Source organism: Musca domestica, unplaced genomic scaffold, assembly GCF_030504385.1.
Source record: "Musca domestica strain aabys unplaced genomic scaffold, Musca_domestica.polishedcontigs.V.1.1 16, whole genome shotgun sequence".
Lineage (NCBI taxonomy): Eukaryota > Metazoa > Arthropoda > Insecta > Diptera > Muscidae > Musca > Musca domestica.
Genome location: NW_026712219.1, coordinates 84,555 through 111,116, shown reverse-complemented (window position 1 = coordinate 111,116; position 26,562 = coordinate 84,555). Strand labels below are relative to the sequence as shown.

Here is a 26,562-nt window from a genome sequence, read left to right as displayed (position 1 = left end):
TGGCAACACTGTTCGTCTGCAGCTGTTTCCACACTTGCATTCACAGCAAGGAGACACAAATCACCCAAAAAATTTTCCACCGCTCAATCTTTTGAAAGTGAAAACATAAAATTACATTTGCTGTGCATTTGTACTGTTTTACACGAAAAAAATTCTAAAAAAAATCGATTACATTCTTGTTTACATTTATCGGCGGATAGTTCATGACTGAACATTGTTTATATTGTGTCGTGTGTGCGTGTGTTTGATTGTGGTTTATATTTTGGTAATTTTTTTATAGAACAGAAAATCAGAAACATTTGTAATGCGTAAGACGCGATCTCAAACCCATGCAGAAAATGCTATACTTTCGGGGACGCGAGGAAATTCTCGCTCCGGTGTCGTGTCCTCTTCCACTTCATCGAATTCATCGGCGACTCAGCAACAACAGCCGCAACAGCATTCGCCTCAATATCAAATGAATTCCAACAATTCACAACAGAAACGTACCAACACACAACAGTCGGCGGCTTCTGGGCCAGGCAGCGTCTATATTGATCCTGCCCGGATTAAGGTAGGTCTAATGATTTCTTATTCGGATTTTCATACATAAATTCTGGAATTAATAATCAGGGAAGAGTTTGTTATTTACATTGTTTTGGTTCATTGTGGTATGTGTGAAAGTCTTTAAATATTATATAGTGTAATTAATGTTTTGATTTGTTTAATATTTGCAATGATTACTTTTTGGAGGGAAATTCCCAGTATTATAAAATATCCCAGCGTCTTGGATGTGTTCATATGACTCGTTATTCTAACGCATGGTTGATGTCTGGCTATTAAGTACAACCATAATAAAAAAGCGCTCCAATGTAAAAATCTTATGTGATTTGTAAAATTGAGATAAAATAACGAAGCCATATAAAAATTACCTTTAAGATTCACTTATTTAATATCAAAAATGTTGATGTTGATGGCAATTTATTTCTGTTTCTTGTTGTGGCTTAATGTGAGAATGTAACAATGTCATGGCAAAACTAAGAAGGTAACATCATAAAGGCTTATGTTTGCATTTCTTCGATTTGACTACAGCTCTTTCTCATAAAGTCGATTTATAAATCCATTGTATCCCAAATCAGAGTTGGATGTTAATTTTCAATCAATTTAAATTTAACAAGTACATTCCGAAAAAATCTAATTTTTTTAATGAAGTTACCTATTTTGGGTCAAACCTCATGGTATAATTATTACAGGTAACGGCAAGTCCCAGCTGATTTGACTTTATGGCAATACTAGTGTCAAACTCGATATGAAGTTTTCTTGATATACAATGATATAAAATTTCACTGTAGGATAATGTGAAGATTTTTTGCCTAATCATAGAAAACGTTGCCCTTGTACTTAGCAAAACGCCAAAGACGATGGTTCGGAAAGTTTTCAATGTTGTATCTGGTTGTTGTTACTATTGTTGTATAACTACAACACTTGCTGTTACATGTATTATTCAACCATGGGTCAAACCTATGCCCCTTTTCTGCATTTAGATGGATATGGAAATAGCATAGCTCTTCCAAATTCGCGAATTTTCTTCCTAATATTATTTAAATAAAGATTTAAGTAAACTTATAATAAGCATAAGATATTATTTGGATATGTAACAAGTCGAAAGTTACAAGCAGAAAAGACTCCAGGCTATTTCTTAGCTCATTTGAAGCATTACCCATTATTTACTCTCTCAAAGGCAAACTTGAAATTTTTTTGAAAATGTTTTACATTGGAATTTCATTTGCTTTGTTCCAGAACCTGCAATAATCTACTAATTTAAGGAGTAAAATGCTTTACATTCTTGCAGTTAAAAAAAAAATACCAATTATTGGAAACTTGAAATCTATCAACCACCAAAAAAACCGTAAAAAATGCATATTATGTATGCCATTTAGTTTGTTGCTTCTAAAAACTTTTTAAACACCACAAAGATTCCATTTAGTTCAGCCATGCCCGTCCGTCTGTGAAAATTACCCAACGCAATGAAGTAGGTGGACAAAATTTTACTCACATATATTTTAGGTCATGAGATTTTCGGCATTGAAAACGCTTACAACTTTTAACCGAACTTTCTGTAAATTGTTGGTATCGAGTTCCTAGTATGTACGAAATATCATTGCAAAGAACTTTGCAACTTTTAGCGACTTTATTTGACGGAATTATTTCAGAAATGGTATTTTGTGCTGAGCATATGTATTATCTTCTCTGATAGATCATCTTCATTTTCATAGAGACCATATATAACTGTACCTAACCGATATACTGTATTCTGATGATTTGTGTCACACTTTTCACCGGAGTTGTTTCAGATCACGTATAACTGAACCAGCCAATATTCCGTATGTTTGAATTTTTAAACGTAATTTGTTAGAACGCATTTCTTTGAAATTTTGCAAATTCTTTGCAAATGGTGTCTTTTTATTTGTTTTTTTTTTTTATTGCATTATTGTATACATTTTGACAGTAGGTGATTTCTGCTTATGGTAAAATTAAGAAGTTAAAGTTATTTCAAATAAACTTGAATTTCTAAATAAACGTTATGACAATGAAATGTTGTTAAATGAATAATTTTGAAAAAGTGTAAACCTATAATTGCATGACTTACCTTCTTAATTCTACCATTTTTCTCCTACGAAATGAGACATACAGCAAGTATGCAGGCTTAATGCAAATTGGGAAAATACGGAGTAATAGTCCTTTACATCAAATATTATTAAAAAACACATTCGGTTTCGTATTCGATTTTTAATAAGGCAAGCTGTGCCAGTTTTACCTGCATTCAATGTCACCAATAACTCTAAAAATAATGGAAAAAGAATACAAGTAAATACATCAGCATTTGATATGATGCCAAACTCAAATTTATTTGATTTTTTTATTCAGAAGTCATTAAATATTAGTTTTGAACAACTTACCTTATTTTTATACAAAATTTTGAATTCCAGCCATTTTTTAAGTTAATTATACCAACTGCTATATTAAATCGGCTAGAGCGCCTTAATGTACTATGCTACCAACTGCTTGATGTGCCAATAATACAAAAAATCATGTCAGAAGAAAACAATTTTTTGAGACAACATTCGATTGTTTTTCATAATAGTAATTTTTTGGGTTGATTACACCACCGACATTATTGGCAAGTCAAACATATTAATAACTTTCTGCAAGAATAAAATCTTTGAACATTTTTCTTGTGCAACTCCATTCTATGTCGTTACGTATGCGTTTCTTTTAAATATTTTAACATATTTGCACTATTTTTTATTCAAAATGTTAATTTCAAACAATTTTTTGCGTTTATGCTACTATCAGCTGACGCTGTTATCTGTGTTATTGTGCCCAGCCGACAACTTAACTCTCAGATGCAACTCTGTACCGGCTGTTGGCTGTGTTCATTAACTAGTGGACGTTTGACATACTGTAAATACTGGGAATTTATGTACCAACAAAAATAATATCCCTTCGCCGCCATCATATTCTTTTGACGACAGAATTCATTCGATTTCCCCATGAGTGAAGTGTGTTGTGTGTGCAGAATAAAGTTTAAAGAAATTAAATAAAAAGGCAAATAAATTAGAGTCACCTTGCCATTAGGTGGAGGAAAAGAATATTTCTATGTTAAAAGCAAACATTTTGCACTTATTTTAACAAGAAAAGTCTGGACTGTGGCCCAACAACAGAGTTTTTCTTTCCACTTTTTTTTGCAAACCTGGCCAGCGTAGTGTAGCAAAGAAAAAGTCGGAGAAATTCAATTCAGCAAAAGAACGAAGAATTCCTTAATTTTTGAGAAAAGAAGACGATCACAACGAACAAGAACAATTGCTGTGTGACAAAATCAAAGAAAATTTGTGACAGAATTGTGCGGTGCGATATCTATAGCAGAAGAGGAGAAAATATGAAGCAACTTCACATTAGCAAAAATGTTAAATAATTTCTAGGTAAAGATTCAGCGGCTAACATTTATTTTTTCTATACTTCATTTTTTCCCCTGTTTTTGTTTTGTATTTGTACTTCTTTTTGTGTTTTCATATATTTTTTTTTTTTTGTAACAAATGAGGTTGCCAACTATTATGTTTTATCGCTAGTTATTCCACATTATTTGGTCTTTTGTTTTGACACGGTGTGTGTGCGTGTGTGTTTTGGCGTATATGTATATCTGGGTATATGTATTGTTATTGCATTTGTAGTTGTTGTGGCAGGTATGTGTTGGTGCAGTTTATGCCATTGTTGTTGCTTGAATGTGCGTGTGTGTATGTGCATTCACAAATGTATGAGTGCACATTTGGCTGTGTGAGTGGGGTTTGGTGGTATACGAGTGTACGTGTGTTGCTATATACATTTTTTCCTTTGTATTTGTATGAGTGCGTATGGGTTTTTTCATTACTAGTGAATTTTCTGTGTTTCTTGGCTTTTCTCTTAATTTTTCGGCCCATCTGTCTATCGTTGTTGTTTCTAAGTTGTGGTTTTTCTATTTTGAATGTCAGAACTCCGGTTGGTTTTTGTTATTTGTATCATAAATTTTGTAAAGCGTGCTCTGTAGTAAGAGTACAACTTCCAAGCCCACTTTAAAAACAAACCACCTCAACATGGGATAATTGTCTGCTATGCCTTTGGGTAATCATAATATATAAGACGTTTCCATTCAGCCTAATAATATTTGCATATGGCTCTTGTTCAAATGCGAAATGTGCCTTAAAAATAATAATTAAATCACAAAAAAAAAAAAAAAAACAGACTTGTTATTTAGAATAAGATGATATTCTCATTGATTTTCTTCTTTGTTTCAGGAATGTGAGGAGAAACTAAGCCTTCTTCGAGTGGTAGAACTGCAAAAAATTCTTTCATATTTGAATATTTCTTTTACTGGACGAAAAGTCGATTACCAGAGGCGCATCTTATCCTTGTTACGTACAAATTTTGATTGGATTGCTCCCAAAATACGTGAAGTCTACACACAATCCATGTAAGTATTCTTCTTTATTTCAATTCCAAACAATAAAACTAAGTCAGTTTCTAATTTCCTTTATAATTTCAGAGTTGAACAACAATCCAATCAATTTGGACCAACAGATCCGAAGAGAATGTTTTCACAAATGCACATGCAAGCCAATGCTGCCGGCATGGTGGGTGCTCCACCCATACTAAATCCAGCCAATGCAGCAGCTTTGCAAACCGGGGTACCACAAGGCAATAATGTGGTTCCTTTTATGCACGCCATACCCTCACAGATGCCCATACATCCAGATGTGCGCCTCAAGAAACTGGCCTTCTATGATGTTTTGGGTACCTTAATAAAACCATCGTCCTTGGTGCCGCGTAATGCTCAACGTATACAGGAGGTTCCATTCTACTTCACATTGACACCACAACAAGCCACAGAAATTGCATCAAATCGTGACATACGCAACAGTTCTAAAATTGAACATGCCATTCAAGTGCAATTGCGTTTTTGTTTACTGGAGACATCGTGTGACCAAGAGGACTGTTTTCCACCTAGTGTTAGCGTTAAGGTCAACAACAAACTTTGTCAACTGCCGGTAAGTAGAATACAATTTAAAGTTTGCATAATAAACACACGTTTTTTTGTTTTTCCTACAGAACGTCATTCCAACAAATCGTCCAAATGTGGAGCCAAAAAGACCACCTCGACCAGTTAATGTCACATCAAATGTGAAACTATCGCCTACAGTTACCAACACAATTACAGTCCAGTGGTGTCCCGACTATACACGAAGCTATTGCATTGCAGTGTATTTGGTTAAGAAATTGACATCAGCCCAGTTATTGCAAAGAATGAAACAAAAGGGTGTTAAACCTGCCGATTATACTAGAGCTCTAAGTAAGTTGTGTCCGATCTCACAATACATTTTGCAATTACATTGTGATTTTAAAATGTTTCCTTGCAGTCAAAGAGAAATTGACTGAAGATGCTGATTGTGAAATTGCCACAACAATGCTGAAGGTGTCATTGAATTGTCCCCTGGGTAAAATGAAAATGTCAATACCATGCCGTGCATCAACCTGTTCCCACTTGCAGTGCTTTGATGCCAGTCTTTACCTGCAGATGAACGAACGTAAGCCCACCTGGAATTGTCCTGTGTGTGATAAACCTGCCGTTTATGATAATCTTGTTATTGATGGGTAATTTGTAATTTGAAAATTATTTACTTATTTATATATTAATGAACTTTTTTTGTACATGTAGCTACTTCCAAGAAGTGTTGGCCTCAAATCTGCTTAAACCCGACGACACTGAAATCCAATTACACAAAGATGGTTCATGGAGTACCCATAGCCTGCGTAATGAGGGCCAAGTTTTGGATACACCCACCAAGCCAGTTGAAAAAGTCGAAGTTATTTCAGATGACATAGGTGAGATATAATGGGCCATGAATGGATTCAACTAGATTTTTTTATAAAATAAGTTTGTTGAGAGATTTGTGACTCTTTTAGTTGTAGGTCATTTTCAATGAAATTCAAAGAAGTAATTTTCATTCTTAAAATCAAGCATAGAATTTAACAATACTCTTTTTTCACAAATATTGGTAACTGTCTTTAAAACTATCAGAAAAAAAATAATTTATATAGTTCATTCAGTTTATTTGCAACAGCCCAATAGGTCTTTAAAATAATTCATTATTTTTTCCCCCTTTTTTATGCTAAACTATAACGACGCTTTTGTATATTTCAGAACTTATCACCACAGAAGATGTTAAACCAGTGAAATCAGCACCCGCAGCAATTACAGCATCTGCAAGTGAACAACCATCATCGACCACAAATAGTGAAACGGTAAAATTAGTACTATTTGCCTCTATGAGATTATTATAATTATAAAATATTTAATTTTTTGCTCAGGTGGATCTAACACTCAGCGATTCCGATGATGACCTACCTTTGGCTAAGCGTCGACCAATTGCTAAACAAACTACACAAGCCGGTGCAGCTTCATCAACGATGAACGGTAACGGTGGGGGTAATAATCAAAGAGGCATGTATATGCCACAAAAGAATGGTACGTTGGATTCATTTTCGTACTAAACAAAAAAAAAAAATAAATTATTCACCTCTGAAAAAAAAAAAAAAAAAACAAAACAAACTACTCGAATTAGCAAGACGGTTTTTTAATACAAATACAAAAACACACACATCAGACACATATAATGACTAAAAACACAATGTCTCGTACTGACAAAAAAAGAAAACAATTTATATTTCATACCTTATAAAGAAACTAACATAACTATGTCTATGTTATATCTTAATTCATCAACATACACCCCACATTCTATACCATATTTTACAATAACTTGCAAGAATACAAAACAAAATCATCTAGTTTTTACTACTCATCACTATTTCTAAACAATAGTATAAATTTCCATATATATTTTATTTAGTTTCTAACTAAGTCTACATTATGAGCAAATTATTAAATTAGTTTGTATTTTAATTCTAGTTTTTTTTTTATAATTTAGGTTTAGCTTTGAAATTGTAAATGTTTTTTTTTTTTTTTTTTATTGTCTACATATTTTGATTAGCAATTTTAGTTCGGCTACTTGGTTTTTATATTTTTGTAAGGTTCTCCAAAGAAATTGAAACGTACGTCAGCTTTTTTTTACTTTTTGTTGCCGTTATTGGTTCCCCCAAAATGTTCTTCTCCTGTATGCAATTGAGTATAAACAATGGATATACATTGGCTTTTTTGTGGCATTGTTTCCATTGTCTTTGATTCTATTTAATACCTGGACACCAGATGATACAGATAACGAAATATTGGTTTGTCTTTTTATCTGGTTCCTCTCAGCACGCTTTTGGTGACGGCTGAGATGGAGCCAATCGACCGACCTACTCGACTTCAAAAACACATTTATTTGTTTTTCAAGGATTGGGCTTAATTGTTTGAGTATTTTTTCGATGTCATCATGTAATGTAAATATTATCATATAATAGTTTTTTAACTGACAGATATCCGACAATTGTTGATATTTTTAACATTTCACTCATACCCGTGAAGCTACATAGATGATATCAGTTGATCCGATTTTTTTCGATGATAACCGTTGACAGCATTCTTATAGCTAGAACTTTTCGTGTAAGAAAAAAATGTTTTCTTTATATGGATGCGAACATACCAAAGTGTTTGAGTTTGTGTGTTGGAATATATTTTAATGGAATTTGAATATAACCCTTATTTACGAAAATTTTTTGGTAACAGGATTTCGCCAGGATTTTAATCGTATTTTTTAAAGCTCGATATTGTTGATAATTTCAGTAGTACATAGAATGTTGTATTACTATACTACATTGTTATTTCACCCTGATTTCCTTAGTCGACCGAATAAAATAGTACCTTATCCCCAGTATGTTAGTGTAATGTATGCAAAATATTTGGCTGATTTCTAAAACGTCATTCGCTTTGTATACGAAACGTGTTTTTTTTTTTTTCGAACGAATAAATGCAAAAAATCACTTAATTTCGAAGGGCACAGTTGCGTCATTTTAACGCAGTGTACAAGGAAAATATATACGGATTTGGAAACCTATGAATTTTAACATACATTCTCTTGGCACGTTCATGGTCTGTATAAGATCGGTTAGTAAGCCCATCTGTCAACAAAGTTTGATGTCTAAAGGCTTAATGGCGATTTGAAATTCAAAGAGAACCAAATCTACTACCAAATCCAAAACTACTAAGATTACTAACTAAGCCTTGGATACGTTGTGGAGGTAAGGCTATTTCTTTTGTGTTTGTTGGCATATGTTAAATTTCAGTATTTCTAACTGGAATTATGCATAGAGAAAATAGAGGCAAGGAAGAACTTAGTTCAAATTTGGTTGTCACTTTTGGTTAGTAAAAAAATATATATGCATGATTTTAACTATTTCCCGATCTATTTTAGGAGAATGAACTACATAAATAGTGAACTGGTGGCATTGCCGATGGGCTGTTAATATAACTTTTTTTGTTTGCAAATAAACCAATACAAACACCATTAAATATAAAAAGAATAATGAATTAAAACAAGCGTTTTTATTTATAACCATTACTGTTTTAGTTTTTGACTTTGAAATATTCTGGCAATTTGGGTACAGGCGAGGAGAAAAAAATTATATTTTTACAGCGCTACTTAAAATTCGACGTAGCGTACACAAATATTAAGCTTCACCACAATGGCAAAATGTTTTGTATGTCCGTATTACCTAAATACATCAGGTACATATCTTAATTTTATTATATTTTTTTCATAAACCACAATTTCAAAAAACGATCGCCAATAAAATAAAACTTTTGAAAACAATAGCATTAAGTTTCAATACTCCAGCGAGCTTCATCAAAGGCAGGACTGAAAAGCTGAAGGTATGATCTAAGACCCAAACCTCCTCTATTTTTGTAAAATGTCAAATTGCAGGTAGTTTGGCGGTTAATGAGGTTTAAATTTCAAAAATACGGAATATTTGACGCTATCGTTATATGGAGGCAATACAAAAAATTCCATAGTAAAAGATCCGTAATCTAACGTTTCTTTTTTTCAACTAGTACTGGCACGAATTATGGCCTTCAAACGGCGAATGAAACCGTCATACGCCTCCCGAATGTCGCTCTGCTGTATTTTGGCCCATTATCATGAAAACGCTTACTTGAGGTGATCGACGCTTTGGTAGTTTTCCAAAATATAGTCCAACAGATTGGTATCCGAAGATTTTGGTGGGCATTGTGCGCTGGAAATGAAGCGAGGAACCTCATTTTGTAACCATTCTTAGTTGTCTCGTGCTGAGCGCGATGGTGCTGAGTCCTGTTGTAATGTATAATGTCTGCGGCCAAAATGTTTGCCTGTCGACGGCTTTAATACACCCTCCAGAATATTTTCGCGATAATATTCGGCATTTATTCTGATGCCACGTTCAATTAATAAGAGCGACCTTTTTCAGCACACGTCTTTGGCAAACATGATAATTTTATTATTTACAAACTGCTGGACAACGAATGTTTTCTCATCGGAGCGGAGAAAGCCAAATTCGGCAGTTCACCACTTTCGGCCAAGCGAAGCAACTCTTTAGCTCTTTTGAGTCTATTTTCTTTCTGTTGCGGTGTAAGTTTTTGCACATTTCGGAATTTCAATGGCTTTACCCCGAGCTCATTTTTCAATATTTGCCGAATGGAGTATTGCGGTATGTTAAGCTTACGACCAATTTTTCGGCCACTGGTTTCGGCCGACGCGGGTTTCGACCAAGTCGCTTATTTACTTTCCGAAACATTCTTCCGTTTACTTCCTTGACGTCGGAACAAAAGATTTATTCACATTCAAATGCTGGAGTGCTCTAATGATAGCCACTTGTGGCTTCCAGCCAAATAAAAAGAAATCACACTATCTCGCATAAATTCCATCAGGAATAACTTTTTTTCTGTAAAATTCTCAACAAAATGCTTTTGTACGCTTGTAAACAATATAATGAACTGCTACTGGAATAATTTAACATCTGTCGGACGAGTGCTTCAGAAATGACAGCAGTCTGAAGTTGATTGCAGTTTTTTCACCTCACCCTGTACTTATACGATGTTCCCAAAACGTCTCACTGTTTGGTGCGAATTTTAATCCAGAGGCAAAATTGGCGAAGATTTCTTCGAAAATGAGAAAGGTGTTGCCGTTACGTTATCGGGCCATGTTGAACGAATTTTTAATCACTAAAATTAAATAGGAGGAAATGCGTAAATTTTGCTTCACCAGAACGGCACTACGTGCCGCACAGCCGAGACTACATTCGATTTTCAAAAAAAAAACAAAAAAGAATCTTGGCAGACCCCATTTAATGGAGGATATAGTGTAAATCACATAACCAGTGGTTGATTACCTTATTTAATACTGGGTATTTTAATAGTAAGTGGTTTGCTATGTATCCATATAAACATATATACCCTATATATCATATCAACATGATCAACAATCATTTCTTAATCTCCTGTCAGAACAGTTGATGTCCTTAAATTTTCATAACATTTTCTCTTCTTGTGTTCAGAAAAGTTTCGCAAAAGGTTTATTGCTTCACATTACTGTCCAATTGTAGGCGTTTCTCAGCTTTCTCCAATCACCCTTTCAAGGGAATTGGATATTTTTATAATTTTGTAAGACTTCAATACCAATTAAAATTAAGTTGCTTTTTGGGAATAGCTATATATTTGCGCAATCAAATTGAAAGATTTATTATGAGTTTTTTTTTAAACATATTTAGGACTTTCGAGTAAGAGAGTAATATGAAGATGAAGAGAACCACCAACTAAAACTTTTGTTGATTACATTCCTTACTACATTACAAATTTCTCAAGAATATTTCTCGTCTTTTCTAATTCGCCATCAACTAAGGCGCCATCAGTTCACTTAGCTAATTTTTGTAGTCGACAACCAACAGTGCCTTCCCATCTTAGTGGTTAGTTTAGGTTAGGTTAAAGGACGCGCGGTTGTCGTTTCATCACCGCTCGAAGACCTGTTGGTCCATTGTGTTCATCCTAAATGAAGAAAATCGAAAAAAAGCAAGAGATTGGTGGAAAAAGTAAGATATTACTTATTAGATCTATATAGATAATTCAGGGCTAGAAATTTTGCCGTGTCGTCTTTAGCCACTTAAGTCTTTTGGCCAATTGAAGAATTACTGTAGGGTCGGTGTTAGAGAACGAAGACAAATCATGTGACACTTGTTTCCCCACCATCCTGTGTCTCATGTTAATGGGTACTGGACAGTGGCAGAGAAAATGTTCGATCGTCGCAATTTCTTCTTCGTCTTGACAGATTCTACAGTAATCAATATTATCGCTGTCCAATTTCGAGGTCATTGCCCGCCCTCACCTTGGAGTGACCTGTGATGATACCCACCGCAAGTTTTAAATCACGTTTCGACAAGGAAAGTACCGACTTTGTTCTCTTCTTCGAGAGTATTGGCCAGATTCTTTTGGAGGTGCTACATCCCCTTTTGTTCAGCCATTTTGGTTGAAAAGTTGAATTATCTTAGTGGTAGAAATAAAGCCTATCGATACATAGGTGATTCTAAAGAGGTAGAACAGCTTCGTAAAACTACAGAAATACAGCCCTGAGGCTATACCCGCTTCCTGTCAAATTTGTCATTTATTCAATATTTCATTCATTCAATATTTTTCCTTATTTTTAAAATCAGGTTAACAGCAGGGAAAATAAATTAAATACCTGTATTTGCTTTTAAATACGATCTAGACAGATCTTTTTTTCAATTCCATGGTCAAAAAAGCGAATAGCTTTAATGCGCGTCTCGCAATTTACATGTCTTCCAATCATTGATTTTGAAAATATTCTGTTTTTATTTTTCAAAACAATAAATACATACCCACAATTGGCCGAAGTCGGGCACACTTAGAAAAAATTGTAATCAACTGTTAGCTCTACCTTACCTTTTTATTGTATCATGGGAGATTCTATTGAAAATTTGACAATTTTGTTTTTCGAAAAAAATATTTTGCAAACTAAAACCAATTTGACTCACAAAAAATAATTGAATAAGTATATTCTGTAACAATTTTTTTTGGCGACATACGATTTAGACAGTTCCCCCCGCCCTTAAGCAAAATCATCATAATGATGGCAATGACAATATTTCGCCATCCTACTCCAGCTCCTGCTCACCGTTTCTCATTCGTTAAAATGTCCTTTTTTTTGTTATTTACCAATCCATTGTGAATATTTTACATATGTAAATAGTTTATTTTCTTTTCATTTAGTTTCCCGCATTCGTTCGGTATCTAGCGCTACCAACCACCACTTACCTGTAATACGTTCTAGCCAGAATAATAGAGGACATACAGAAATTGGCGATGATGTTGTTCGTATAGGTGATATATTGAAACGGATAGACAATGAGATCAAATGCCAAACAATCAAAACTAATTTTAGTAGTATCCTTAATAAACGCAACAACAATAATAATAATTGCCCGAATTCCAAAAATTTAAATGGCAATATACAAATTAATGAAATTACCATTAGTCGTGTTACTAAGAAGACTTAAGTCCAATGTTTTCTTTTTTGTTTTTCGCTGGAAAAAAATCCATAGGTTTTGTTTTCATATTGTTGTTGTATTTTGTTTTTAATTGATTCAAAAGTACTAGCATATATATGTAACAGCATTGTTTTTTTATTTTTTGTTTTAATTGAAGAAAATATGTTATTTCCATTTTTTGTCTTGTATCCCAACCTTTTTTTTCTTATATTTATTAATGTAATATCAATATGTTTAGGTAATTTTTTTTTGTATTATTGTAAATCAGTCACTGATATCTAACTATATACTTATAATAAATGATTTTTATATAACTCTTTTAAATATCGAAAAAAAAGCAACGAATCATTTCTATTTCTTGGTTTCTTTTCTCCGTTTTCATTGCCAACCCCGGAATTTTTGCCACCTTATCTGTATTTTTCCACTTTTTGTTGAATTAAAAAAAAAATGTTTTTTCTTGTTATGAAATTCTTAAGAAGGTGGCGATCTGATGCCGGATCAAATTCTTATGGATTTACGTCAAAATAATTCAACAATGAAAACATCTTCTGGAACAGTGGCAACTTCCGGTGCATCACCATCAGCAGCTCAACGTTTAGCCCATGTCGGCGGTGTTGTGACATCATCAACGCAAATTGCAAATAATACAAATAATAACACAGCAGCGGATATGTAAATTCTACAAATTTTCAACTATATCAAGTTTTAGTATTTTGGTATGGATATTTGTGTGAAGATTTGCATATTAGCTTATAAGTAGGGGATAAGTAGAATTGCCACAAATTAGAAATTTTGTATCCAATTGTTTTCTTAATGTAAAGTTTGTCGATATACTCAATTTATTTGTAATAATTTGTTTAAAATTTTATCGAATGCCGTTTAGCTCGGTTTGGGCCTGTTTCTTTGTGTTGATTTGGAAGAAAAACATTAATGCAAATATGTTTTTACTTTGTGTCGCCGTACAGAAACAGACTCTAAACATTTTGTGGTATTGTGCAGGAAATTTTTGTTAGTTTAATTATTTGATTTTTCCAACAGAAGTAAATGTTTTATCAAGTCTTGACAAAATGCGTTCTGAGTAAATGGTTTGTGGCGACAATATGTAGAATAAGAGCTCATGACATTTGGCTCTGTCTTGTCCCATCATAATACTTTTATCTTTTTGGTTTTATTCGTACTTTTAGAAATATTTTAAGGAAACTTAGCGGAAATTGTCTTAAGAAAAAGAACAAATCAATAATCGGCCCCATTACGGTTGTGGTCGTCGCAAAATGAAATCGAGGCGACAACAACGGTATTAGCGTTGTCGTTTTTTGTCGATAAAAAATTGAGACGACATTGCATTTGTTAGTCGACGTTGATATTTGAACCATTTTGCGATTGTCGATACAACAGTCGACGTGATGTCGTTTTGAGAGAATATCTGTCGCCGTAAAAAATTGAGACGACCTTGCATTTGTTAGTCGACGTTGATATTTGAACCATTTTACCATTAAAATAACAACAGCAAAACAATTTGGAAATATTGAAGTCATTTGCGAAACTGGTCTACTAAGATCCTAGCGCTAAAAACCTCAATGATGTGGCCAATTGAAACAACGCTAGTTTAGTAAAAATTCTTCGATTTTTTTTGACATTTCTTCCAGAGGTCGTTATTTTTACCATGATATCGGAAAACTTCTTTTTACTTGGGGGACCGACCCGGAACCCCCGGAACTCGAAAGTCCGGGTTCAAGATCCGTATCCCTATGTAGGATCTTTTGAAAACTTATGAAAATAGGCATCCAACAAGTGGTCACATGTCTGTTAAATTAGTTCGCGTTACCGGTTGAACATACCCAGAAGAGAATATCTCTGGACTCAGAAAATGTGTTAGCATTAGGAAATTGTAGCATTTTGGAAAGGTATTAAATCTAAATCTAAACACAGAACACATTAAGTACATATTTTTATTAAAATTTGGACTCAGACAATGCAATGACAACCGTAATTAAGCCGAATATGACCTTTGTTTTTATACCCTACAACACTATGTGTTGGGATGTTTAGGGGTTGAAATTGACCAAATACTGAAAAAATGTCGGATTTTGCAGTAGCTATACAGGTCGCAATTATAGACCAATCGACGCGGAATTTCGCATGTAGCTAGAGTTTAGGGCGAGGAAGAATTTGGGTGGTCATCGGATAATATTTAGCGGCTAAAATAGACCATATTTTTTTGTTGAAAAAATTCAAAATTTTTCATTAAACCGCGAATATTTTAAATCCCGGCGAAATCTCAAAGCCATGACAAGGTTACTTCTGATCTTTACATTGATGTTAAGATCCAACAAATCGATTATATAGCAAAATATGTGCGATATATATGTCTATCAAAGAAGATATGCTTGAAAGATCTATTTTATGTCGAGAACGGCTGAACTAATTTCGACAGTTCTCATTAATTCAGAATGGCCTCTTGGCAGAAAAGAAAAAAACGCCTAAAAAATCGCATAAAAATATCTCTCTAAAGATGAAAATATTCATTTTGTAATATTTTCTCATATTTTTTCAATTTTGTCATATTTTTGGCATATTTTCATTTTGAATTAAAAATTTGGTAATATTTCTACAGCTAACAAAATTAAGTAGTTAGGGTATCAGGATATCATATACAGATCGCATTTATGGCCCGATCCTCACGAAATTTTGCATGGGGATAAGATGAGGGTCAGAATAGAAGCCTACTATTTTTAGAGATGGTCGCCATATATGTAGGGGTTGAAATGGACAAAAAACTGCAAAATTGTCAGCAGTTCGTAATTATCGTCCGATCCTTCGGCACATTTGAACGGGGGTTACCGGACATTGCAAAAGCCAAGCAGTTTTGGATGGCCATCCAAAAATATTCAATGTGTAAAGGAGTTTGCCAACTTTTGTAGACAAAATACGAAAATCTCCATTCCAGTGACTTTTTGGAGAATTCGCAAATACAGGAAAGACGCACTTCTGACTATTTCGTTAACGCTGATTTCGTTGCAGAATATAGTCAAATGTCTGTATCTCATATAGATGCGTTTCAGTCAAAAACCAATAATAAATGCTAATCTTTTGCCACTTCTGAGAGATTATAGGTCTTTGGAAAATATTGGTTCCAGATCTAGGAAGACAATTTACGTGCAACATCTTCCAATAAATTGGAAATGAGCAAATTAGTTAAAGTTGCTATTATTCGAAAATTAGAGAACGAACCTTTATGGTTTTCTTTTATTATTTGTCACAATATCTTGTGGAATTCTTACGAGTATCTCGCCTATATAAACTGTATCGTTCATTATAGTGTTGTAGGGTATTCAACGGTCGGCCCCGCTCGACTGTAGCCTTTGCTTACTTGTTTCTATTGTTTTCGTAAGAAATAATAATAAAATAGAAAAGTAGTTTTCATGGAATTTATTGTTACTGTTTGACTTCCGAACGAAATGAAGTAGGTTGATAAAATTTTACTCAATTATATATTATGTCTGCAGGACTTTTGGTATTTAATGGGTAATGTAGGTCCACGTTTTGTTATAGCCCCCATATAACATTATTCACTGGAAATGTTTCAAATTTGTTATTTAAAGTTCGTAATGGATACTACAGCCTAAGACAGAAAATTGTCTGTGAACATAACGGTACCTCCCTATATTCGTTTTTTGTTTTTAGCTACTTTATTCACCGATTTTTTTTTAAGTGGGAAAAGTTCCCTATGCATGTCCACGTCGTCGTATAAACCCTAATATAACGGCTACATTCGGCAATATTAAGATTTTAACAAAATTAAAAATATATATTTTTTTATTATTATTTTTTTTTTTTTTTTTTTTTTTGAAAATTACCAAATTCGTTCTACATGGGCCCGGCCGGACTTAAAGCTTTTTTACTTTTTTTTTTTGTAAAAAAAATGTGTATTATTTTTCTTTCTTGCCATTTGTATTTTCTACTAATTAGCCCTATTATCAACGAAAAAGTAGAGCTTCACTAACTTTTTATTTTAATTTGGTGTTTTATATTGAAAACTCAAAATTATTTTGGGATTTTACATTGTTTGTAATGAGGCGAGTGATTGATTAAACATTTCCCCAGATGATATTTTCGTCTAAGGATTGCGTTGACGCATAGTCTGCGAATAGTTGTAAACACTATTCTATTACATTTCCACATTGCTATATAATTACGTTAGGGGAAGGAATATTTTTGAAAACTATTAAAAAACACAGTGCAGTTCAGCGTTTATTAAAATGGACAGCAGTGTGAATTTAATGCTTTTCAACACTTCTACAGTCGGGACGATAGTAATTTTGGCTTTTACTTTACAAAAATGACATTTGAGGAGGTCATAACTTTTAATTCCCTTTACAAGATGTTTAGAGCCTTGTTTCCAATAAAATTTCACTTTAAAAATTCTTACTTCTATTTCCCTCAACTAAAACAATATTTTCAATGAATTTTATTAACCATAAAATTAATTAACTTTTATATATATTTTTTTGTTTCAGTGTAAACAAATGTAAATGCATTTAACACAACTAAAGACTACTGTGGAGTTATACATTATTTATATGTTTTAATATAAGATAAATATTTATTAAAGTTTTTTCTTTTACATATTTAGTTAGTTATACAATCAATTAGTTTAAATAGTTTATATTTTAGGATCTGAGAGTTGGCAGAGATCTACATATATGATCGAAAGGCCAGACATATGCCAATATTTTTCAAAGAACTTGGCTATTTCTTTTCTTGACACACTTGAAATATGTGTCTCCATTTCTAAACCAGAATATTTATGATAATGCTTAAATTATAATAAGAATGGTAATTTTTTTATTCATATAAAAATATCTGCTAAGCTGTTTAAAATCGGTGGGGTACTGAAAAGCTAATAGCCTATATTACAGCTAATAGCTACACTACTCTATTATACAGAACATTAAAAACAAAAATTATTCAAAGGTTCTGAAGTACCAATTCTGTTTTGTGCGGTTCATGAGAAAAGAAAAAACCTATTTTTAAAGAACTTTATAATTTCCTGACAAACTCGAAAAATTATAAAAATCCAAGGCAAAAAACTACCATCATTTAAAATTGAACATTACTTTATTATAAAATAACCTAAAAGAATCATGTTTTTTGTTTTCTATGGACTCCAACTAAAAAGAATTGATACATTAGAAAAAGGGTACCAAAACATTATTCGAGATTGTCCTGATTTTATCTCAAAATGTGTAGACTTATTTTAAGGCTATGAATCTGTTTAGAAACTGAAGGTAATTTGTTATTACGATCATCGTATGTCACTAAAACAATGGACAATAGAGTAACAAGTCATACAATTTTCCCCCGACCTATTTAACTTGTCTTTTGTATTATGCTTCACATGCCAAGGAATGGGTTGTTGTGAGTTAAAATAATCCAATGCAAAACTTAAATTTTTGTCAAATGTTCCACATGCTTTCTAATATATATATTTTAATTAGAATTTTATTATTTAAATACTTCATTTCACCTCTAAACCTTATAAATTAACAACAATCCCTCAAAATCGACATCCACTCGATAACATTATGCATTCAAAATTTGTATTTAAATAAGTTCAAAAGTATCAATCCTGAAATGCTTTTGTATTTGCATCTAATAATTTTGAAAAGGGTTCCTTTTTATAAAAAGAATCTGTCGCATTGTATATTCTGCTGCGATATTGAGTGGAGGATGTCCTGACATCATAAAAAATTGGTGTTTATGTCTGTTTGGCTAAAATAGTTAAACTACTGCATATATCTAGAAATAAGAAATGGATTGCTACACACTTCCAGTGAAGTGTAGAGTTTGAATTGTATGTAAGTGATGGCTGGATGACATATTCCCTTTATTTCCGTCAAATTTGGTGTATTTACTTGGTGTAAAGATAAATATTCAACACAAAGTAAAGAAATCATTTCATTATCTTACTTTTTTGATATGCCTATGTAAACTAAATAAAATATAAATTTTATTTATTGCAATGATTTTTTGTTTATTTTTTTTACATATTTTTCGTATAATTTTTAGTTTTTCTGTTTGTTTTTTTATTTTTCTTAACAAACATTTAGGTAAGCAAACCACTCTGCCACATTACTTAAAAAAATGTTTTAGAAAAAAAAACCTGAAGCCTAATAGCAAACAAATCCTATACACAACAACAACTACCATAAGAAAATAAAATAAACAAAATAAAAAAAGAAAACAAAACTGAAAAAAGCTATTATTAAAAAATATATATTTAAAAGCAAAGAATATATATCACAATGAATAAAAATAAGCATACTGCTACAGTATAAGAATAACTAATAAATGTAAATAAATCAAAATAAAAAAACATGAAATCTATTTTATTGTTCTTAGTTATAGACTTTCAAATCATGAATAGATGACACACTTTTTTTTTAACTCTAATCCCAATAAAATTAGTAACAAAAAACATGTTCTTTTTATAATTTTGTGTATAAAATAGTGCTACATACACTTAAGCTGAAATGGAAAAACAAAGTTATGAAATAAACAAAATACATTAACAATACATTGTAAAGTAAAACCAAAAAACAAAAAAAATCACCTAAAAATTGTTGTTTCATTTATTTTGTTTTGTGCAGGCAAACGAGAGAATTAGCCAGGCAAGTTCTAGGTCTAATAAGTAAATACCTATAGATATTAAAATCTAAGCTAATGAAATGGTTTCTTTTCTTTCTTACAACACTTTACATTAAATGCTATCACTTTTACGTTTGAATACTTTTCGATTTGAATACTTTTACAAAAGAAGCGTATAAAATCCTATGTCACGAGAAAATCGACATTGAAATCCACAATAATATAATGGGGTACACATTTGTTCAATGAACCTCACCTTAAGATGTTCCTACCCTCCACCAAAAGACGGCTTTGAAAGATATTTAGAAAGTCATTTGCGTTTTAAAGGCGGAAACCCTATTAAAGACCGATCGTAGAAGAAGGCTGTTAGGTAGGTATTCAGACCACATAAGTCATCGGTTTAGTGGAAACCAATAAAAACTATTCGAGATTTCATTAGAAAGTCTTTCTATAGAGGGCCTCTGTAAACTCTTCGAGATCTCATTAGAAAGTCTTTCTATAGAAAGCCTCTGTAGACTATCCGAGATGTCAGTAGAAAGTATTTCTATAGAAGGGGGTGAAAACATACGAGGATTTATTTGTGGCATGCAGCAAACGAAAATAAACTATTGGAAACGTTTGTAATCGTTTCGTTCTGTATTTTCTCGAAGTACGAAACGAACCCGATATTAAGATAACATCACTGGTTTCTTATGTTGTACTGTTTGTGTAGATGAGTGGAAACAAAAACAAAACTGAAATGTACTCTGCTGGATGACGCAACATTGGAAACCAAACAGTACAATACCCATTGCAAACGTTTCCCGGTATATGAACTCAATACAAATAATGTAAAAACTAATTAAAAGTTCAAAGTATTCTTTTTATTCATTTATTGGTCATCACACAATGTAAAAAAGTTCAAAAATTAAAATAAGAATAAAAACTCTTTATGTACCAGTCATCATTTCACACAGCAAACGTTTGCAAACGTTTCCGGCGATTCGTTCGCAAACGGTACAGCTCGGCAACTCACAGCCGAAGTACATTAGGCAGGCAATCGTATTGTTTGTGTACTTCTGGCATTGAAATATTTGTGGTTTTGTTTTTAGCACAAAAAGATTGAAAAAAATTTAATGGTTTGTGTCTTTGTGAGAGGGGTACGTTAATCGTTTCGCTTTTATTTCGATCGCTGGAGGCATGAGTGATAGATTGGCCTTTTAGGTCAATGAAAAAATGAATTGAAGGTGACATAGTTTAAAATAGGCCTATTCTTTGAACCAGGAAGGGAGTCAGAAATTGATTTCAGGCATAAGTCGTAGACTGGCCTTTTTATGAAAGAAGAAAATGTGTTCCGTTTGCCCTAGTTTGAAGTATAAGCCAAAATTGATCATCCTACACCATAAGTCTTCTATTCCAGACGGTTTCCCACAGAAGGTTTTTGTATGGAAGACCTTGCGAACGATACTGTGTCTAGGACAAAGAAGAACTTCTGCTTAATTACGATCTAGAAAGGCTGATCTTCAAGAAGTTATTCATCTACAGGGCGAGATAAAAGAACTGCAACAAAGCCAAAAGCCAACATTTTTAAATTTTTTTTAATTTTTATTGAATGAAAGCAAAAAATGGGGGAAATAGCATCAAATATTAGAATAAGTTTAGATTTGTTCGAATTGGTCACCTTTGGCACGAATTATGGCCTTCCCATGGCGAATGAAACCGTCACACGCTGCCTGAATGTTGCTCTGCGGTATTATGGCTCATTCCCGGCGAAACGCTTGCTTGAGGTGATCGACACTTTGGTAGTTTTTAGTGACATAATACTCCAGACACAATAGCCCAACGGATTGGTATCCAAAGATTTTGGTGGTCATTGTGCGCTGGAAATGAAGCGAGGAAACTTATTTTGTAACCATTCTTGGATGGCGCGTGCTGAGTGCGATGGTGCCGAGTCCTTTTGGAATTTCCAAGGTCTGCGGCCAAAATGTTTGCGTGCTCAAGACTCTAATACAACCTCCAGAATATTTTCGCGATAATATTCGACATTTCTTCTGACGCCACGGTCGATTAATCTGTCGGCTGTTATGGCGGCCCTAGAGGCCAACCGAAGGTACACACTTTCAGCCGACCTCTTTGGCAAGTAAACATGATCATTTTGTTTGCTTACAAACTGCTGGACAACGAATGTTTTCTCATCGGAATAAACCAAATTCGGTAGTTCACGACTTTCGAGCTCATTTTTCAATATTTGCCGAATGGAATATTGCGATGTGTTTAGCTCACGAGCCATTTTCGACCACTGCGTCGCGGGTTTCGATCAAGTCGCTTATTTACTTTGTGAACAATTTCTGCTGATATTGCTGTTTTCTTCCGTCCACCTCCTTGACGTATCACTGTAACGAGTGATGGTACGAGACACAAAAAATTTATTTACATTTAAATGCTGAAGTGCTCTAACGATAGCTACTTGTGGTTTTCCAGTCAAATGTAAAGCAATCACGCTTGAATTCAATTTCGAATATTTTTTTGGGGAAATTCTCACCAAAATGCTGTTGTACGCTTGAAAACAATATAATGAGCTGTCACTGGAATAATTTTAGCAGTTATCGGACGAGAGGCTTAGAAATGACAGCAGTCTCAGGTATGTGATGGAAACCATTTCGAATCGTTTTGGCATTATTTTAGCAATTCCTGTATAGATTTTCTGATTGAATTTTGACAAAATAACTTAATTTAATCATTCATTTTTGTATGTTTCGGCATTTGTTTCTCATTCAATTCAATGGTATAACGTATGGCACACGTAAGGGCAATTGAAAGAAAGCTATGGGTTTAAAGCAGGGCAAGGCAGAGAGCCTCAAAAATTTTTTGTGATTGTATGTGTTTTGAAATAACAAAATATTGCAAGTGTTTTTTTGCCTCTCTTTCCAGAGTGAGAAATAATTTGTTATCTTTAAATTTTCAATTTAAAATTTTCTGTTTTCAAAACAACTTCGTTGGTAAAAAATTAATATTGTGACAGACAATTCGGAGATTTATTTGTAGAATTATTTCAATTATGATTAATTTTAATATTAAAAAGTATGTAAGTTGACATTTTCATATATATATATATATATATATATATATATATATATATATATATATATATATATATATATATATATATATATATATATATATATATATATATATATATATATATATATATATATATATATATATATATATATATATATATATATATATATATATATATATATATATATATATATATAACAGTTGTAATTTTTATAATTTCGAAAATATTTGTTTCAAATAAGTAGTAAGACATATTTATATCATCCAATATTTCTTACGGTGTATTCATAAAAATATCCGACAGCACCTTGCCTCATCGACTGCTCGAATAAAACTAAATATTCTCCCAAAACCAATTTGACAGAAAATTCAAAACAATTTATTTTTTACAATTGTGTTGGTGAACACACAGATATCCCAAGAGATACTCTTTGCCTAGCCTTGGTTTAAAGAAACGCAATTTTACTCGTCATCGAATGTTTTCATTTTCGATCGTTCTAAAAACATGAAAAATACTCATGGAATACTTAATAGCAGAGAATTAGAATATAATATAAATATCTAGTTATATCATAAATTATTTTATTGAGAGTTCTAATACATATTTTAAAATTTTCAACATTGAATTTATTTTTGAAAACAATTGTTCCTTTATTTACAGAAATCGAAATAATATCATTAGATTCGCCATCGCCACCACCTGGCAGTCCCGGGCAAATCATAGGTAATTATTAATCCAAATAAATTGAAAGGAACCACGAACAAAACTATTGCATAAAAGAGATGCAATACGATTTTCTTGATATCCTTTCGAATCACACAATTTAGTACAAATAACATGATTTTTGATGATGGCAACAATCGTGATGACAAGTAGGATCCTATGTACGTACAGCCTGGATGTAGTGGATCAAAGACAAAAAGAGGCACGATTCAGATACATACATCGACAACCCATTTGAAACAATCCAAATTAGTGATGTGATAAAAATTACCACAGATATTTTTTTCGTAACATTGTTTTTCGTTTAATACTGTTAAAATTTTTTAATTTTAAGTACTTATATTTAGGAATTGTTTTCATGGCACCAACAAGCTGTGTAATTTGTAAATAAATTAACAAATGTTGATTTTCCAAATTAAAATAAAGTAAAATCTTTTGTAAGCTTTATGTTTGCAGACTTATAACGTAAGATTGGGCTACGATTAAAATGCAAGTTGTACGTCATTTTAGATGAAAAGAAAAAAAAAACTGCAGGGTGAGATAAAAAATGCTGCAACAAAGTCAAACGTCATAGTTTTTACATATCTTTTTAATTTTATTGAATAAATGCAAAAAATATCGGAAATAGCATCAAATTTTAGAATAAGTTTAGATTTGTTCGAATTGTTCACCTTTGGCACGAAATGTTCCCTTCAAACGGCCAATAAAACCGTCACACGCTGCCCGAATGTTGCTCTGCCGTATTTTGTCCCAATTCCCGGCGAAGCGCTTACTTGAAGTGATCGGCACTTTAGTATGTTTTAGTGTCAACCTTGCTTTCCAAAATACTCCAGACACAACACACATTTTCAGCAGACCTCTTTGGCAAGAAAATAGATCATTTTGTTTGTTTACAAACTGCTGGACAACGATTGCTTTCTCATCGGAGAAAACCAAATTCGACAGTTCACCATTTTCGGCCGAGCGAAGCAACTCTTTAGCTCTTTTGAGTCTATTTTCTTTCTATTGCGGTATAAGCTCTTGCATTTTTTGGAATTTCAATGAGCCGCATGGAATAATCCGATATGATCAGCTCACGAGCTAATTTTCGGCCACTGCGACGCTGGAGTTGGTTGCAGTTTTTTCATCTCACCCTGTAAATAATATGCCATAATTATAATACTAACAACAAAATAGATTGCATACATAACCCTTCGAATATATTTATGACATAAAAGTACCTCATTTTATGTCGTAGTGTAAGTATATTCTGAATCTAGCCTTTGACATGTAGACGCCTTAATAGAATAAACTTTTAGTAATTTCGTTGGTATCAATTTTACAATAAGACATAATCAGTTATTGAAATGTTTAATTAATTTCTCAATTTTCTTCAAGGCATGCCAAATTTTATCACATCAAATCCAAATTCAACTTTATTCAGAAATATGTACCTCACATCGACTGTTAACTCTCGAGGCCAATGCAGTGTGATAGTTAAGCCAATATTGAAGCCATATAAAAATCTATATTTTACATATCCGACTAGCTAAGGAAATCACAGCTCGATATCAATTGCATGGAGATATATTCTAATTTTATCCCGCTTTCTTTGAGCACACATATGTTTCGAATACGTATGAACTAATTTTTTAACATCGAATGTACATTAATTTTTTTCTTTACTAATAAAATGAATTGATATTATATGAAGCTATTGTTGTTTAATTCCAAACAGAGATCCAGTAGGTCCACACACTTGAGAAAGCTTTAAAAATATTGAAAGGACAAAATAACAATACCAGCAAATCGATTTTCCAGCTCATTTTCCCATATCACACATATTAGGCAATATCAACGTCATTATACCCTCCACCTTTCCATGGAGGGTATATTAACTTCGTCTTTTCATTTGAAACTGCTCGAAATTCTCATGAGAGACACTGCAAAGTTATATATTATAAATCAGCGTAAAATTCTAAGTCGAGTTAGCAATGCCCGTCTTTTTGCCTATTGTAATTATCTTTCGAACGAAATGTGATAGATAAATAAAATTTTGCACAAGTGTGTATTTTGTCAGTAGGCAGGGCCATCGTTTTCGTATAGCCCCTATATAACGGTACCTCGCATAATTCAGAATTTTGATGATTTTACCGACATTATTCACCGGAATAGTTTTTAAATTTCGTATGTGAAGTTCATAATGGTTACTACACCTTACGGCAGAAAATTGTCTATGCGGGTAGACGTTTCGTATAGTCCAGTGCCTCCCTTAATTTGGTATTTTGATGATATTAGCGACATTCTTCCCCGGAATTGTTTCAAATTCCGTACTTGAAGATCTTAATGGGTACTAAAACCTATAACATAAAATTGCACATGCAGATCCACATCTTCGTATAGCCCCCATGTAACGGTATTGTGATGACTTTAGCGACATTCTTTACCGCAATGGTTTAAAATTTCGTAGTTGAAGATTTATTCGGCATTTTAATGATATTAGTGACATTCTTCCCCAGAATTGTTTCAAATTTCGTACTTTAAGATCTTAATAGGTACTACAACCTATGAAAAAATTACATATGCAGGTCATCGTCTTTATTTAAATTTCTGCCCGGCCGATTTAAGTGCTATTTTACTTGTTCATATAAAAAATTGTATATACCCTCAGCCATTTGGCAAGATAGGGTATATATCATTTGATATGGCCAAAACGTGCCTTACCGAAATAACGGTTTTAGACCCCAGATCTCTTTGAACCAAATCCGTTCAGGACATTAGGAGTCGATCTAGCGATATCCGTCCGTCTGTCTGCCTGGCTGACTGGGAGTATCCGATTTGATCCAAACTTGGTACATCGTAAAATTATTGCCAAACCTAGATCGAGTTCAGAGAGGGCAATATCGGTCCACTTCTTCTGGTACCTCCCCCTCAAAGGTTCAAAATTTTGAATAATTATAACTCTTATAAAATGTGATATTTTCATCAAAATATTTTTATTATCCCAAGGTCTTTTGTGAAAATGGGATATATCGGTCCACTCTTTCTGGTACCTTCCACCACAAATGGTCAAAATATGGAGTAGTCATGAAGCTCATATAACA

At 33.0% G+C, this 26,562-nt stretch overlaps 1 protein-coding gene across 7 annotated transcripts; it reads left to right on the top strand.

Annotated features, from left to right (window-relative positions):
- Window positions 1-36: 36 nt before the first annotated feature.
- LOC101901493 (E3 SUMO-protein ligase PIAS1) lies at window positions 37-25,042 on the top strand. 7 transcript variants are annotated; one of them, XM_059119910.1, is made up of 10 exons: window positions 37-553; window positions 4,812-4,987; window positions 5,060-5,561; window positions 5,623-5,863; window positions 5,931-6,165; window positions 6,230-6,396; window positions 6,716-6,816; window positions 6,883-7,039; window positions 23,417-23,479; window positions 24,857-25,042. In XM_059119910.1, exons 1-10 carry the CDS (start codon window positions 305-307, stop codon window positions 25,009-25,011), a joined length of 2,046 nt encoding a protein of 681 aa, XP_058975893.1. In that variant the 5' UTR covers window positions 37-304; the 3' UTR covers window positions 25,012-25,042. The 7 variants fall into 7 exon arrangements, with proteins under 7 accessions (XP_058975893.1, XP_058975894.1, XP_058975895.1 ...); XM_059119911.1 differs by lacking the exons at window positions 23,417-23,479; window positions 24,857-25,042 and adding an exon at window positions 13,524-13,738; XM_059119912.1 differs by lacking the exons at window positions 23,417-23,479; window positions 24,857-25,042 and adding an exon at window positions 19,158-19,282 and having other exon boundaries at window positions 38-553.
- Window positions 25,043-26,562: the final 1,520 nt, after the last annotated feature.